Here is a 16,385-nt window from a genome sequence, read left to right as displayed (position 1 = left end):
ATCGTTGTCAGGACTGTTTCCATTAATTTTAATCAACCTGTAGACTTTGCTTTTACAAAAACGTCCACGTGTGTGCCATGCACGAGGCAGGCCAAGAACCGTCACTATATACCCACATTTTTTGATTTTCTATGAAAAGAGTAAGAAATACATACAATAATGAAAATGATAGTATCATAATTATTATGGTAATGATGATGATAATAATAATAATAATAATAATAATAATAATAATAATGATGATAATAATAATAATAATAATAATAATAGTAGTAATAACATTATTATTATTATATTTTGATTATGATTATGATTATATAATCTGTACAATTATTAGTTCATAACAATGACCTACACCAACCTTGACTGGAAGCTTTGGTCTGTTTGTAGAACTGCAGAATATTTACTGCTACGGAAACAGCTAGCAGTACCACCATGATTGACACAGCGGCTATCATACCAGACGAGGGACAGTCACAAGGACAAGCGCCACCTAGATTAATAATAATAATAGATAAAATAATCATAATCATGATAATAATGATAATAATAATAATAATAACAATAATGATGATGATGATAATGATGATGATGATGATAATAATAATAATAATAATAATAATAATAATAATAATAAATCATTTGTTAAGCGCAGAAACCATGTCGATATATTCTCCTGCGCTACAAGAGCTCTTAAATCCCTATGCTGCATAATGCTGCATGGGAAGTAAAAAAAGAAATAGGTCTATGCTAAAAGAAAGAAGTTTTCACTTTTGAAATAAAGCTGTCTAAAGTCTGACATTTCCGAATGTCTAATGGTAATTTATTCCACAATCTAAGGGCTGCACAAGAAAATGATGGGTCACATAAGGTAACTTTTGTTTTGATTTGGGTTATCTGCAATATCAATCTAGCGTTTGTACTATGGAGATTATGACCATGAGTCTGCGATTTAAAATTCAATAATTCACTGATATAACTAGGATCCTGACCATTCAGAGCTTTATAAACCAGCATCAATATCTTGAAATCAATTCTTTGGCGGATGGGCAGCCAGTGCAATTCCCTTAAAAGTGGTGTAAGATGAGCAAATCTTGGGAGATTACAGATCAATCTTGCACATGAGATTGTGTTTTGAACCCGCAGGAACTTAAGTATCTGTGAATCCGGTAATCCAGTTCAGAGTGTTACAGTAGTCTAATTTGCATGTAACAAATGCATGGACTATAGGTGTCATACTTTCCTGATCGAAATATTTACGAATGCTTCAAATCATATGTCATATAGTATGCTGATTTACATACACTAGTAACCTGAGATTCCATATATTCAAATGGGTATCAGAAAACACCCCAAGTTTCTCACAATATTGGATGGTTTTATAACAGTTTCAGCAAGTGATATGCAATGTGATTACAATTAAAATGACAAAAAATGATGATACTGTGTTACAATAATTATCAGTAACCCTGTTGCTTTGAAAGGAAGTTCATACTCTGAAAAAATGGTGGCAAGTTCTGTAAGTTTATCATAATAGTATGCTTGCTTAAGAGTTAAAATGTCTTCTTGGGAATATCAAAACAAGTGAGCAATAGAATATTTGCTTAGTACGCCTACTAAAGTGGTTTTGGCTAATGCACAATATTTGAACATTCAACAACCACGTAATATGTTCATAATACACACACACACAAACACACACACACACACACACACACACACACACACACACACATATATATATATATATATATACATTATGAACCTAAAGGGGGGGGGGAGTTAAAGAGTCGGTGAACTTGTGTGAAAAAAGAAACGCACGCATTTTAGGGATACAAAACGAGGAGTCTGAGTTGGAAGATCTCGGCCAGGAATTTAAGCAGCATCTTTGCCCTCTCGCTAATTCAAGGACTGCACAGTGTTGAAGAGAGTTGGCTTATTGGAACGTTAAACAGGCTAGTGTCTGGAGTGTTCCGTTTGCTTTATGTTATTCTTTGATATTGTATTATTTCATCTAAACAAGTGCGTCTGTTGAGAGTTGTTCTGAAGTTGCGATGTTTATGATGGTGTTCTGCAGCTACTTGGTCACAATTAGTGATGACAACAACATCGATGTCTGTATATATATCGCCCCTTTCTACTCCGATGTTACCATTAGTACTTATCTCATTTTGAATTTAGATTACATCTGTGGTCCTGCCTATAGGCAAAGCAACTACACGATGGGGTTATAGTCCAAGGTTTGTGCATGGTGATATCATGAGTCAGTCATGCATCTTGTTTGCTTCAGACCCCGAGTCGACAAAGGCCACTCACTCCAACGAAACGCCCCGTTTAGTCTCCAATTCAGTAAAAATGAACGTTTACACGGTAAGCATGTGATGATCTCATTGCTGAAAGCTGTATTATCCTCGCGTTCACGAATGCTTTCCAAACCTCTCGAATATCATTTCCCACGCGGACTTTATACTTGGTGTAAAAACGCATGCCATATGAATCATATGCTTCGTCGAGATGTGATTGCTGTACAAAAAAATATCGAACGTGTTGTAATTTTGAAGAGAGAACTTCCGGATGGCAGAAAGTGCACGTCATTGTGTCAAATGCTTTCTACCAGCCTCCTTCTGCGACATGATGGTGATACTTTGAGTTGTAATTGGTATACATCACGAGGAATTTCCTTATGGCTAATGTTGAACAAGTATTTTCGCAATAATCTCTTCCTCATCGAAACATCCCGGGTGTCCGCTATAAATTTATGCACATTAGAGATGAAAGCGTGATGATAATATTTTACAACCACCATTAACGCTGTTGCTATGAATGCACACAAGCTTTCACTCTGAAAAATGATGACAAATTCCATAAGTTCACAGAAATTATGCTTGTCTTTATACAGTTGTTAGTCTTGCACCAGCAAAGTTACGTTGTAACTATTTTATCCTTTCATTTTGTCGCATAGTCTCTCTAATAAAAATGCAATAAAAAAATCTTGAGCTCATAGTTATTTTGTCTTTCCAAAGATATTGTAATGGACCTGGGGATAAGATCAAAGCAAGCACTAAATATTTGCGTAATTATAATTTCATAGTGACTTGATGGCGTATATACCTATGAGCCTCATTCTTCTTATGATTAAACATTCGAAGTCCAACACGTGGAAAATTCCAAGATGACTATATAAATTTATTTATTCATTTGTTTTTTCATCTAAAGGGGAGGACATGTATGTACTCACCACACACACACACACACACACACACACAAGAAACGACGCACACATTTAAGATTAAAAAAAAAAACCCACAAAAAACAAGAGAGTCTGATTTGAAAGACCTCGGTCAGCAGCACCCTTGCCTCTCCCAAATTCCAGGATTGTACAGTGGTGATCAGAGAGGTGGTTTGTTTGAATATGAAACATAGAAATGACTGGATTATCTGTTTGCTTTACAGCACTCCTTAATGTTCTTTTTTTTTCATCTAAACAAGTGCGTCAGGCGAGAATTAAAATAGGGCTGTTCACAATGGTGGTGTTGTACTAGGTCACAATAGTGATGGCAACACCATAGAAAGAATGTATTTATAACGAACATGGCATTGTCTGCAAAGTGCCCCTTTCTACTCTGTTGTTACTATTAACGCTTATTTGAAATAAGACTGCTTTAGTACTCAGTATACATATGTGGTACTGTGTAGATAAAGGCAACTACCTCAGTGAGGTTAAAGTCCAAGTTTCTGCAAAGTGACATTGTGGGCCAGTCATGCATATTGTTTGCTTTAGAAGTCTATATATTAAAAGGCAATTTGATACAGCATCATGCACAGTGTCGTAACCCATTCAGATCTAAAAGTTTACTCAACGAGCTCATGATCTATTACCGAATGTTGTACTATCCTCGCGTTCACACATGCTTTTCAAACCGACAGAGAAGCAACTTCCAAAGTAGATTATGTTACATGAACTGCAATCCGTAATGTCTTTTAGTACTATTTAAACATATTTATGTAGTCTCGTTCTATACCTCGTTCTGTTTTGTTTGCTTTGCTTCATGTGGTGTTGTTTGTTTTGTTTTGTTTTGTCCTCTGTCTTAGTATGTTTTATAATTCTCTCCATGTTCCCTTGATGTTATTCGTAATTTTTGTTAATTTCAATATTTTGTGCTTGTTTTAATATGTTTCGTCCTCTCTGTGCTCCTTTTATCATTTGATATTTTAATGTTTAAATTGCAATATGTGTATGATTTGTTTTCAAGGGTACATTCTATTTTAAGAAGCCTGTGGCTTTCTCAGAACTGTACCTGCTACATTTTGTAAACATTTTATATCGAAACGATTTTTATTACTGAATAAATGTATGAATTGAATGAATGAATGTATATACTTGATGTTAAAACACATTCGATCTGAATTGTATTTAGCATTGTCGAGATAAACGTGGTCCCTGAGTTAGTTTTCGAACTTCATGCAATTTTGAAAGCACTTCCTGATAGCAGGAGGTGTACACTATGCCAGTTGATTATCACTTCAAACGAAAATAAATGTTATTATAGTGTCACTTAAGTTTGCCTTGCTGTAATTTGTACCCCGCGAGAGATTTTCTTGTGGTTAAGGTTTAGCTTCCGTTTAAGCTATAATCTCTTCCTGTCCAAAACATCGTTGGTGTACGCTACAAAATGAAAGCACCTCACAGATGAGGATGTGACATTATAATGATTATTTGTGAAGAGTTAGCGCGCGGTCTTAGGACAGAACAAAATCTAAAGTCTATCTAATGTTTGAATAGCATCCATATCACCAGTCTATGCATTTTGCAATGACATTTCTTGGTATTTCCTAAAACCTATAAAAAAATAGTCATTCGTCTTGAATGTTAAATCTTTTTAATGGGTCATCCCAAAGTATGCCTTGGATTATCGCATCTATAGAACAGAAAGCTCTTTTCTTATGAATACGGTGTAGGTATACATCCGTTAGAATAAACACGGTTATATGTTATTCCTGCTTGGTTGTAACGCACTTTGTTATAACAAAAGAAAACTGCTGAAACGAGGACTTTATGTTACAATGGGAGTCGCCTGTATTAAAGTGTGGAAAAAAGTGTTCGTTGTTGATATCGACGACGCTAAAATCTTACAGGTAGGCCTATCTGATATCACATGATGATAGTGATACAAATATTTTGTGGTTGCAGCTGATATGTTCTTTACTTATCATCCCTTTAACTGGTAAGAACAGATTGGGTAGAATATATTGCTATAGGGAAAGAAAAGGGGAATCCCCCAAACAAGACAACAATACACTCCCCGTGAAAAAGCCAGCAAATACCAGTAAGATCACGGTCTGTGTACCCGTATAGTGTTTATGGCGCCAATACTCGCTGTGCACAGTCTTAAAAAAAAAAAAAAAAAAAATCATTAGCGTACATTTGAGCTTGACATCTGTATGCTCTGAGTGTCAAAAATTGAACATCAAAATAGGGAAATAATTGAACGTGGATTACTAATGATAAAACGAATGTTGTTAAATTACAGGATTGCTCGAATTATTTTCACTTTTTCCTCAAATTTGATCTTCAGAGACTACCAACGTCACAATGACTGGACAAGAATGAGCAAAGATCGGTTTAATTGTAGCAACTGCAGCTCATGACGATTGATGACTGGAATTTACATGAAAACTGCAGGTTAAAGGTATGGTATTTGTGAAGGTGAGTATTGGCCTTTTCACTTTTGTGAGAAACCAAGTAAAGACTTATGAAATAATACAAAGCATACCATTCTAAGAGGAAGTCAAGGTTTGTTAGATGGGTTTTGGAATGGCTGAGACATCCAAAATAAAAAAAGTAAAACAAAGCGATCCTAATGTAAGATGGATCCCGCCTTTTATTAAGAATGCTCTGTTTTTGGATATCTCAGCCATTTCAAAACCAATTCCGTAATAAACCTTGAATCCCTCTTGGAATTGGATGCTCTTTCATATTTCATAACAACTTTCTCATTATCTCAACAACAACAACAACAACAACAAGAAAAGATGTAAGAAACTTGAAGTTAGGTCTCAACAAAAATTATAGGATCCCTTTAACGCGCGTGATATTTACCCTCTTGTTATTTTGCATTCACAAAAAAAAAGAAGTTTAGTTATAGTGCCATCAAGATTTTATCTTCTCCCAAATTCATATAACTGCTTTAGATATTCATCTGGACTCTTTCTTCGCAGTTGTACGATTGTATCTCACAAAAAGAAGAAGGTAAAGGCAAACGTAACATGATATCTACTATAAAGTCTAATTTATAACCGATGATCTCGGAAAAAAAAATCAGTATTGACAACTAATATCACATCAATATTTAAATTATGGGTTTGAATTCAATAATAATACGATTCTTTGATCGATATGAGGTTTCTATGGTACTGGTTATCTTTTCAATTCAAAATTTCCAGCATTTCCAGGATTAGAGTTCTCTCCTTTCGACTGAAAAAGAAAAAGAAAACTTTGGACCGAGGAAGCCATACCATCTAATGCATAATTATGTATCATAATGAACATGAAACTAATGGGAAGAACTTAAAACATAAATTATACTTAACCTGCTTACTATCTTATTTCCATTATGGCTGATGTACACACACAGGTTGACCAAATCAGCAAATGCATGTGTATGTTTGTATATTTTTACAAAATACATAAACGTTTTTCTTTGAAAATCAGCTCATGCAGTATTTTTAGATGCAGGTTGTCATAAGCAAAACAAGCAATTTTTGAAGAACATAAGCGCTAAATGTGGTAGGATATTGCAGCGTGTATCATCAAAGGTAGAATACGCATGTATTTTTTATGACTGTATACAAAAGCATGCCATCACCAACCACAACACATATTTCAAGAGCATGGTTGCAATTAGTCTGGATTCAAGGCATTTATCTGATCAGCAAATAGGTCATTACGACAATTATGACTTGCTCTCTCTCTCTGCTTCGAGTTTGAAGAGCGTTACACATCAAAACCGTCGAAAATGGCGGCACATTGCAGTGTGATTTAGCAAAGTACCATTCGTTGCATTTTACATGGGCATACGTATACAGATTAAGCACAGACGCCAATGAACAATCACAAAACAAGTGCTATATCATTATTGAACGAGTCCACTATCAGCTCAGAGTATGATTTTATGACTATGATAGAAGCCAACAGTTTTCACACTACTACCTGTTGGAGATTCCGAAGACAACGGAACCGACGTTACTCCATTTGAGGTCGGTTTAACTGTCGTACCAGCTAAGTAAACTGGTGAATTAAAAAAAAACAAACAAACCACACACACATAGCATGTCTTTTTTATGATTGCATAACAGCATGACATCACCAACCACAAGGCGTATTTCAAGAGCATGGTTGCAATTAGTCTGGATTCAAGGCATTTATCTGATCAGCTATAATGCCATGACGATAAACATGACTTTCTCTCTTTGTTTCGAGTTTGAAGAGCGTTACACGTGAAACCCGTCGTAAATGACTTCTCATTACAATTTGATTTGGCAAAGTACCATTCCTCGCATTTTACATTGCGTATAAAGATTAAGCATATCATAAACGTCAATGGACAGTTACAAAAACAAATGCTGTATCATTAGATAACCGATTTCATTATCACCTCTGAGTATGCTTTTAAGTACTTTATGGTCACTACGGAATCTAAGACAAATAATGAAGGCTAACAGCTGGCACACTCCTACCTGTTGGAGATTTCGACGACATCGGAACCGACGTTACTCCATTTGAGGTCGGTTTGACTGTCGTACCAGCTGAATAAAACACACACACACGGCAAAGACAGTTTAATGTTCCATGAACGATATTGGTTTTATGCTAAATGTTGATATGCATTTCCTTTTGTATAATACACTCAAATAGACTTAAATAAATAAATGAATAAATAAATAGATAAATAAATTCAGTCCCAAATACCGCAACAAAAAAAAAAATCAGTAGCTAAATTTTGTTACTTTGTCTGTCAAAATACTCTACGAAAATAACAGCGTCACAGGCATTACACTTGTTGCTTCAAAATGGTGTTTTAATTGTTTTCTATGTTTGACGGAATAATTTTTCATTATGTTAGGCCTATTTTTCTCTTATATTCTATGCACTCAACATAATCTTTTGTACGTTCTTATTTTCTCAAACTCTTGCGCTTCAGTTATAATAATGGCCGCAATGTACTTACTGCCTGGAACAAAATTTCTTGCAGCTGTGGTGTTTCCAAGATAGTTTCCACTCACACAGAGATACTCCGTATCAAAATCGGGTGTTGCCCTAGTGAAAGCTGAAGCTGTTGAGACTGGAGATGGGTTGTCAGTGACGTTTTCGTAGATATAGAACATTGTGACAAATGGGTTTGGTTGGTCAGCTGACAGGATGGTACAGGTCACAGTGAGCATCGTTGTAGCTGTGTCGTCACAGAAGTCAACGGTCATGATACCAGTATCAGGCGGGACTACAAGGCAACAGTAATTTTGTCTATCAATTTCTGTGACATGTTTTTATAATGGTCAATATATTCAGTAACATGTTTTTAAAGATTTTCTTTCTATTACAACCATCATTAACCATCAAGTTCTTTTATTGCTTATTTCCTGTTTGTGAATATCCTTTGCTTCCAATACCATTATTGATAGTAGAACACAATAGTTAAAGAGGGATTGCAAGTTCAAATGAGATTTCACACTGGTTTAATCTTTGGAAAATTGAACTCTCTATAGATCTAGTATAAAATATTTGATTTCCACTGTATATAACTATATTTCATGAATTTGAAGATTATATACGTAATTATGCGGAAAAATAACAGTTTCAGAGAGCGATTCCTCGCCAAAATCGGAAAACGGCTCTCGATCTAATTTATTGTACAAAATAGGGAGAGACGTCAAAAGTAGGAAACAGCACCGCTGTATACACTATCCATGAGAATCGCACATGAATGATGCTACTTGGAGGATTATTTTTTGGCAAACATTAGCAGTTTTAGTGTGATATGTTCTGATTTCTACAGTACTTTTAGGAAATTATAGTCTTCGAAAGGGACCACAATACCAGTTTCATAAAATTATTTGATGTTAAACTAGGAACAAGGAAGAAAAAAAAAATAGACGTGGTCTGGCTTACTTATTTTTTCCCAATTGACAGTGCAACCCGACGACATAGGCCGGATTCGTGTCATGGGGATTGCCAAGCTGCGTGTGGCCAAACATTCTTTGGTATGCTCGGAACACTTCAAAGATGAATGTATTTATCAATCTATGGCCATGAAAAGGAGATGAGTTTCTCTCGTCGATTTAAGTTACAACTTTTTTTTTCCAGTTACAACAATCAACGAATTAAAGCACCAACAATAGTACTTTCTACGCATCGAATCTTTTCAACTCCGAGTCCGGTTCTGCTATTAGTGTTGTAGTGCTGCGGTACGCCCTGGAAACACCTTCATGCTCAACTGCAGCTGAGCCTGTTGAGGCTGACTCTTCAACAAGAATGTAAGTTCCACATTCCGAGGAGTATATACCTCAAAAGAGAAAAAAAGCAAGGGTATGTAGGCCTATACACCAACGGTAGCTGTCTCTTGTTGTTAGGCTTCTAATCTAACGCTAGAATTGAACAAACGGTCAGCCCAGGATAGTAGAGACAAATCCTCACGTATCACTTTAGCATTATACTGGTATTCTATGATAATATAGTATGATTCACTACATATCACGGCGGTCAGCAAATTTTCAACTTCAAAAAAAGTCCTGAAAAGAGCATTTCAGCCTTACTGAATCAGCTCTAGTGACTAAAGTTTGGCTTACCGACATTATGAATTAATCCGAAAAAAAAATGTTTCTCTTGCATAAGTCTCTCAGGTGCCTTCCAAAAACAAAGCACACTTCAATTGAGGTGCTGCTGTAAACCTGGCTGTGAGCGTAGTGTTGATGCTGTCAGCTGTGAATACAGCCTCGGTTACACCGGAGCCGAATTAGCTGCGAATCCACCCGAATATACATATTCGGGTGGATTTGGGAGCATTCTGTTCTCCTTCCCCGAATGGGCAAAATTTCGGGAGGGATTCTTGAACATTCGTGGAGGGATTCGGCTCGTCTTGAAATGTTCAAAACCAGCCAAATTCCCGAATACCCTCCAATATACTCCCGAATGTGGCCCTGACAAATTTCATTCTGGCCACATTCGGGATGTATTTGGATGGAATGCGGGTGGATTCGGGGAGGCATTCGGGGCATTCTGGGCAGATTTGGGCCCATTCGTAATACTAAGGGAGTCACGGCCCGAATGATCTAGCCAAATATACCCGAATAATCACGAATAGAGCCGAATCTGCCCAGAATCCCCGGAACACCTTCCCGTATCCATCACAATTGTTACCCGAATACAGCGCAGAATACAGGCGAGTGTGCCGAATAGACCAGAATATGCCCGAATAGCAGCCGAGTAGGTCGAATGAGCGGCCAGAATAACCCGAATAGCCTCCTGAATATAACTAGATTGGCTATACGCGTGCAGGGAGGCCTCGTATTTTGGCACCTATTCGCGTTGGCATTCGTTTTTTTTTTTTTTGTGTGTGTGTGTGTGTGTGTGTCTTTTTTTTTTCGGGATGCCCAAAATTGATTCGGTCATTTCTTGGCGATTCTGCTCTAATTCGGGACCTATTCGGAACCTATTCGGGGAGCTCTCCGAATCAGAGACGAATATGTTCCCAATCCATCTGATTTAGGCCATATTCAGGCAAAATTGGTCCAAATTTATTTGGGAGAATTCGGTTCTGGTGTAACCCTGGCTTAAGGGTCTCACGGACCGCGGCACACAGCTGATAGCAGCTGATGAACGTTGCTGTGTGTAGCGTAGGCCTTTAGGCGCAGTGGAGGGGTGACACACAGCTTTGTGTGTTTCTGTTGAGATATGTGCTCCTCTGAAACAGAAACGAAAACCCCAATCACAAAGACATGCCGGCTCACCCCGGATCTGATCCGGGGTGATCTGGGGAGAGATCCGTGTTGACGCCTTAGGCATCCTTGGACATCCGGGAGGCCAAAACGGCAACTTTCGGAGGTCAAAAACATACGGCGTCATTCGGACCAGGATTGCCGTGTTGGCAGAGCAATCCGGGATGGTCCGTGTGGCTGCCGTGACGTGTAGCTGCCGTGTAGATGCCGTGTTCGTTCGACGTGTAGACGCCGCACTCATCCAGCCTTATCCGTGTAGCTGCCGTGTTGATACCGTGTGCACTGTCATATCAACGCTCGTCGTCGCTCAATCAAGGTGAACTATACCGGAACCCTCCCCCCCCCCCCTCCCGGATCGGAGTGTAGATCCTTGATTATCCGTGTTTATATATGACTGAGACCTTAAGCCCCAGTCACATAATATGAACACGTATCTTAAGGATGATCAGGGGAGTTCCGGGATAGTTTCGCCTTGGATGGAATGTTGGTGACTCTACACACGGTATCAACACGGCAGCTACACGGATAAGGTCGGAACAGCACGGCATCTACACGGCATCTACACGGCGTTTACACAGATAAACACGGCAGCTACGCGGCGGCCACGCGGACCATCCCGGATTGCTTTGCCAACACGGCAGTCCGCGGATGACGCCGGATATTCTTGACCTCCAAAAAAGTTGCCGTGTTGGCCTCCCAGATGTTCAAGGGTGCCGAAGGCGTAAACACGGATCTCTCCCCGATCACTCCAGATCTGATCCGGGGTGATCCGGCATGTCTATGTGACTGGGCCCTTTAAGCCCCTTTTATACTTTCACGGATCGCATCACGGATGACCACGGATCGTCGATCCGGGATCACCCGTACTGTTTCCGGCATGACCGTATTGACTCCGTAAAGTTTCTGTAATTATTCTTGATCGTCTGGCATGTCCGCGGAAAACAATTAAGCTTGCTTAATTTTTCATCCCGGACATCACGGATGAAAATCAATACGAACTCTTCCTTGTTGGCACCGTCTACTCCGTAAGTGTCGCCTCAGTATTCCTTCCTTGTAGGCATCGGCTATTCCGTGTTGCCTCCGTACTCATTCTGGGACAATCCGTGAAGACATCGGGACATCCGTATTAGAATCGGCTCCATCCGGGATGAAAAATTAGGGTATTTTGCCAAAACAAGCTCATAAGGTCCATGAAATTTGCTCAGATCTTCCCCCATCAGTACAGCCATCAATCCCTCATACTGTTCGGACAGTGGTCGTCTGAGGAGCTTAAGTGACCCTGGGCCACACACACCTCCTTGCTTTTATGTGTATTTTGATTTGTTTTGTTTAGCTTTGCCTTGTTTATGTCATGATTTTCCAGAAAAATGACAGTTTGCAACAAAGAGATTTGACTTCATGGTGTCGACAAGCAGAGAAGTGTGTAGGCTGCTGCAGATTTTCAAGTGCGCTTGCTATACTTAGCTCTTGGGGCACGTCAACTGATAATGATAAAGTATTAAAAGCAAAAGTAAAAGTCATCTGTCAACATTTTGGGGATATCCGTGTTAGGACCGCGAAGGGACCCAGTTGCATCCGTGTTCTTTCTTGATATCCGTGTTAGCTCCGCATCGTTTCCACTGTGGTCCGCGTTCATTCCTTGTTTGTCCATGTAGACACCGTACTTGTCCTTGTAGCCTCCGTACTTGTCCTTGCGGACACCCAGTTGGGATCGTATTCACACCAGCATGCGGCATTGAGAGGAAAATTGATATTTTGCATGCCGGAACACCACGGATGACGATCCGTGGTCATCCGTGTAGCAATCCGTGAAAGTGTAAAAGGAGCTTTACTTTCTTGATGAAGGAAGAGTCGGCCTCATGCTGCAGTTGAGCAAGAAGCTGCATCAGGGCGTACCGTAGCACTCCAATACTACCGGCCTATACTCGCATACCAGATAGTTAGTAGCAGAACCAGGCTTGGTGAAGAAAAGGGTTCGTTGTGGAGAACATGCTATTGTTGGTGCTTTAATTCATTTTAATTGATTTGTTACTGAAAACAGTTTTAACTGATATCGACAAAGGACATGTATATTCATCTTTGAAGTGTTCAGAGTATAACAAAGAATGTTTGGCCACACGCAGATATTTCATTCCCCACGAAACGTACTCGGCCACTCGTTATATTCGTCGGGTTGCAATATCAATAGGGGAAAAAGTCAGAACACGTCTTTTCGATCATTTATCACTAAAAATGCATTAATTTGCCAAACAATAATCTTCCCAGTTACATCTTTCATGTGCAATTTCGCATGGATAGTGTATACACATTTAAGTCGGTCGATGCGTGCCAACTGTGTTGTTTCCTAGTTATTTGTCTCTGCTTAAAATTACATCGGAAGCCGTTTTCCGATTTTGGCGAAAGGGCGCGCTCTGAAGCTGATACGTTTTTCTTGAATTTTCTTCATATTTATGTATATGCGACCCTGCATCACAAAACCAACAAAAGGTCGCCAGACATGGATTTTTAGTTCAGAACAGATTCTGAAAGAACAGGCATTCAGCTTTATAATGTATAACTCAATTCAAATTGACTCTCCTAACCCATTCTAAAATTGGGAAGAAAGCACACACTCCAGAAAAGTGTGAACTGAGAAAAGAGGCTCTGAAGTACAGGGTGTACTCAAGCGCTTAATCTTTACCAAGCCGCGCTAGCTGTGCTGTGAATGGGACAAAAGACAGGATGTAGACCACAGGAGCAACAACAATGAAAGGATTATCAGTTTATGCTGTTCAGCATATTCTGGTAGATTAATAATTTTAATCTGGTCAATAAGTTAATCATTTTGGTAATCTCAATTCGAAATTGAGCATCTTTTATAAATGCATTCTGTTCATGTTAAATGCAAATTTTCAAAGCAGTACGGTCATTTTTTTCAAATCATCATTTCTTAAAAACATCAGAATTGAAAGTGAAAAATATGCAAGGGGTTTTTAAGAAATGAAAAGGGGACTATATCAGACATACCTAATCACACAGTTCTACAAAAATCAAAATTTCTTATACAGTTTTATGATCCCAAACTTAAGCATAACGTAGAAGAAAACTTGCGCTTTCATAAGATATGGACAAGATTCGCTAGGTTAACCCATTTCACCTATTTTCAGTCCTCACACAAAATCAGTGCGTGATGACGTTTTGTTGATTTTGTGATGTACGGCCACTTACGGTGAAAGACGAATGTTTTATGCCAGATCAGGAAAGTTTTTCTTTCGAAAAATTGAAACATTTTGAAATTTCAGATACATTTGCATTACCTCTTTAACAACTAATTAGATTTGTCCAGTCAATAATGACTGCTTACACTCTTATTTCTGCGGCGTCAAAAATAACTCGGAAAGTGTGAAATGTGACTCGGAAATGGCGCCAGCTGGGAGTCAACTCCTTCCGAGTGAAAGCTACTCGGACTTCCGAGTCAAATGATTTCACTCGGATTCTGAGTCACTTTCCGAGTCATTTCTGTGGCGTCAAATTAACTCGGAAAGTGTCAAATTTAACTCAGAAATGGAGTCAGTTAGGTGCAATCTATTCCAGCAAAATGACACGGATTTCCGAATTAAAAGATCACAATTTCGCTCTGATACGGTGTCGTTTCCCGCATTGTAAGTAACCCATTTTGGTGTAGTAATGACTCGGAATTGGTGTGCACTTTTCTAGAGGAATGCGGAATGGAGGAATATATAGGAGTTTTCATCGGTGAGTACCTACCTTATTCACAACACTCATATAAATAATTGCCTGAAACATGGTCTAAACAGTCAGTTTTATTTAGGGCAAAATGAACTTTCGACACGGACACATTGACTGGTAATGGCGTAGCCGTAGGCGGCCGTACGGTAGCTCAAATTAGCAATCAAGATCGTATGTGTATTTCATGCATGTACAGTGGAGGTGTAGCTAGGTAGGTTCACATCTATTGTAGATTGGTTAACGTATAGCATATAGCCCAGGGCTACGTACAAAAGGTACGAGCTACCGTACGGCCGCCTGCGGCTACGCCATTACCAGTCAATGTGTCCGTGTCGAAAGTTCATTTTGCCCTAAATAAAACTGACTGTTTAGACCATGTTTCAGGCAATTATTTATATGAGTGTTGTGAATGAGGTGGGTACTCACCGATGAAAACTCCTATGTATTCCTCCATTCCGCATTCCTCTAGAAAAGTGCACGCAAAATTGTCCATCTTGAAGACAAAAAGTTGCAAGACAACTCGCGGCCGCGGCGGATCGGCGAGAAATGACGCTTTTTTTTTTTGTTTCGCGGGGGTACTACGTCACATAGGACACATGACATGTTTTGTCCAATTGTAGCGCTCGTATGTCATGTACACCGCGCTGGGTATTTCTGATGTGACTCTGCGCAGGTGTAAAAAAGTCCGATAACCAAAATGATAACTCGGATTTGAGTCAGAAGTACACGGTTGGCGTTAAATTTACACGGATCGGAGTGAAAAATTTCTGACTCGGATTCAGAGTTGAAATTCTGACTCGGCAGAAGTAAGAGTGTACACTTACCCTACCCTGTATTTTTAAAGCATGACATTCAGCTATAACAAAGAATATGTAATTACTTTTTGACATTTCAAAAGTTTTATTTTTCTTTTATTTTGGCTTTTATTATGACTGCAAAATTAATGTGAGAGTATGGATGGGGGGGGGGGAGGGACAGTTGCAAAATATTACAGCGCAACCATGAGAAGTAATTGGACTTACAGTGAACATTGAGAGAAGTGATGCTTTCTTGCTGGTTTAGTCTCACCAACTGATGTCCAGTGGTTTCACATCGTAGAGATTGCCTGTAAGTGTCCTTTGTTGGCACGAAGGTAAACGTACTTGTTGTATCAGTCAGTTCTGAATTAATAGCATTTGGGGCGTTTGTTGTTACTATCCCAGTAGTCTGTGGTATATTACTAAGATACCAGTTGATGTCTACCGCTGGTCGGCTTCCTACTGCTGTGCACACTGCCTCGTATGTTTCTCCAGCGAGCAGAGTAGAATTCAACGTTAATGATAAAGTTGGTGCCACTGTTCAAGAGTTGAAACACACACACACACACACACATATTAGAAGCAAACACAAGTTTACACATACAAGTACAAACACAGGTCACACACTCACACACACACACACACACACATACTTATAAAGTCTAATAAACAATAACCAAAAGAAAAAGTGCCCTTTTTCTCGCTATTAAAATGTGTATCCGTAGCAGGTTAACTTATCTTTTTGTTTCGTACAACACATCTCGATGTGACATCTTTGGCATAATGCGGTTGTTTTCTATTAAGACAATGTGAGAATTGAGAAAAGTGTATTGTCAAAGCAAATAATTCTGATTCCTTATTCGTTAT

The 16,385-nt window shown here is 38.9% G+C and overlaps 1 protein-coding gene across 1 annotated transcript in view; it reads right to left on the bottom strand.

Moving 5' to 3' along the window:
* The window catches only part of LOC139711391 (tyrosine kinase receptor Cad96Ca-like), a 58,871-nt gene that overhangs the window by 7,514 nt on the left and 34,972 nt on the right, over nt 1–16,385 (bottom strand). The window contains exons 2-4 of the mRNA XM_071623277.1: nt 8,229–8,498; nt 7,738–7,806; nt 362–493 (exon numbers count right to left, since the gene is read on the bottom strand). Coding sequence (XP_071479378.1) covers nt 362–493; nt 7,738–7,806; nt 8,229–8,478 — 451 coding nt within the window. The 5' untranslated portion in view covers nt 8,479–8,498. The remainder of the gene's footprint in view (nt 1–361; nt 494–7,737; nt 7,807–8,228; nt 8,499–16,385) is intronic.

Source organism: Diadema antillarum, unplaced genomic scaffold (genome assembly GCF_040938485.1).
Source record: "Diadema antillarum isolate AM-2024a unplaced genomic scaffold, OU_Dant_1.0 seq00001654_RagTag, whole genome shotgun sequence".
NCBI classification, from domain to species: Eukaryota; Metazoa; Echinodermata; class Echinoidea; order Diadematoida; family Diadematidae; genus Diadema; species Diadema antillarum.
Note: the sequence above shows the minus strand (reverse complement) of the source record. Positions and strands in the feature narration are given on the sequence as shown.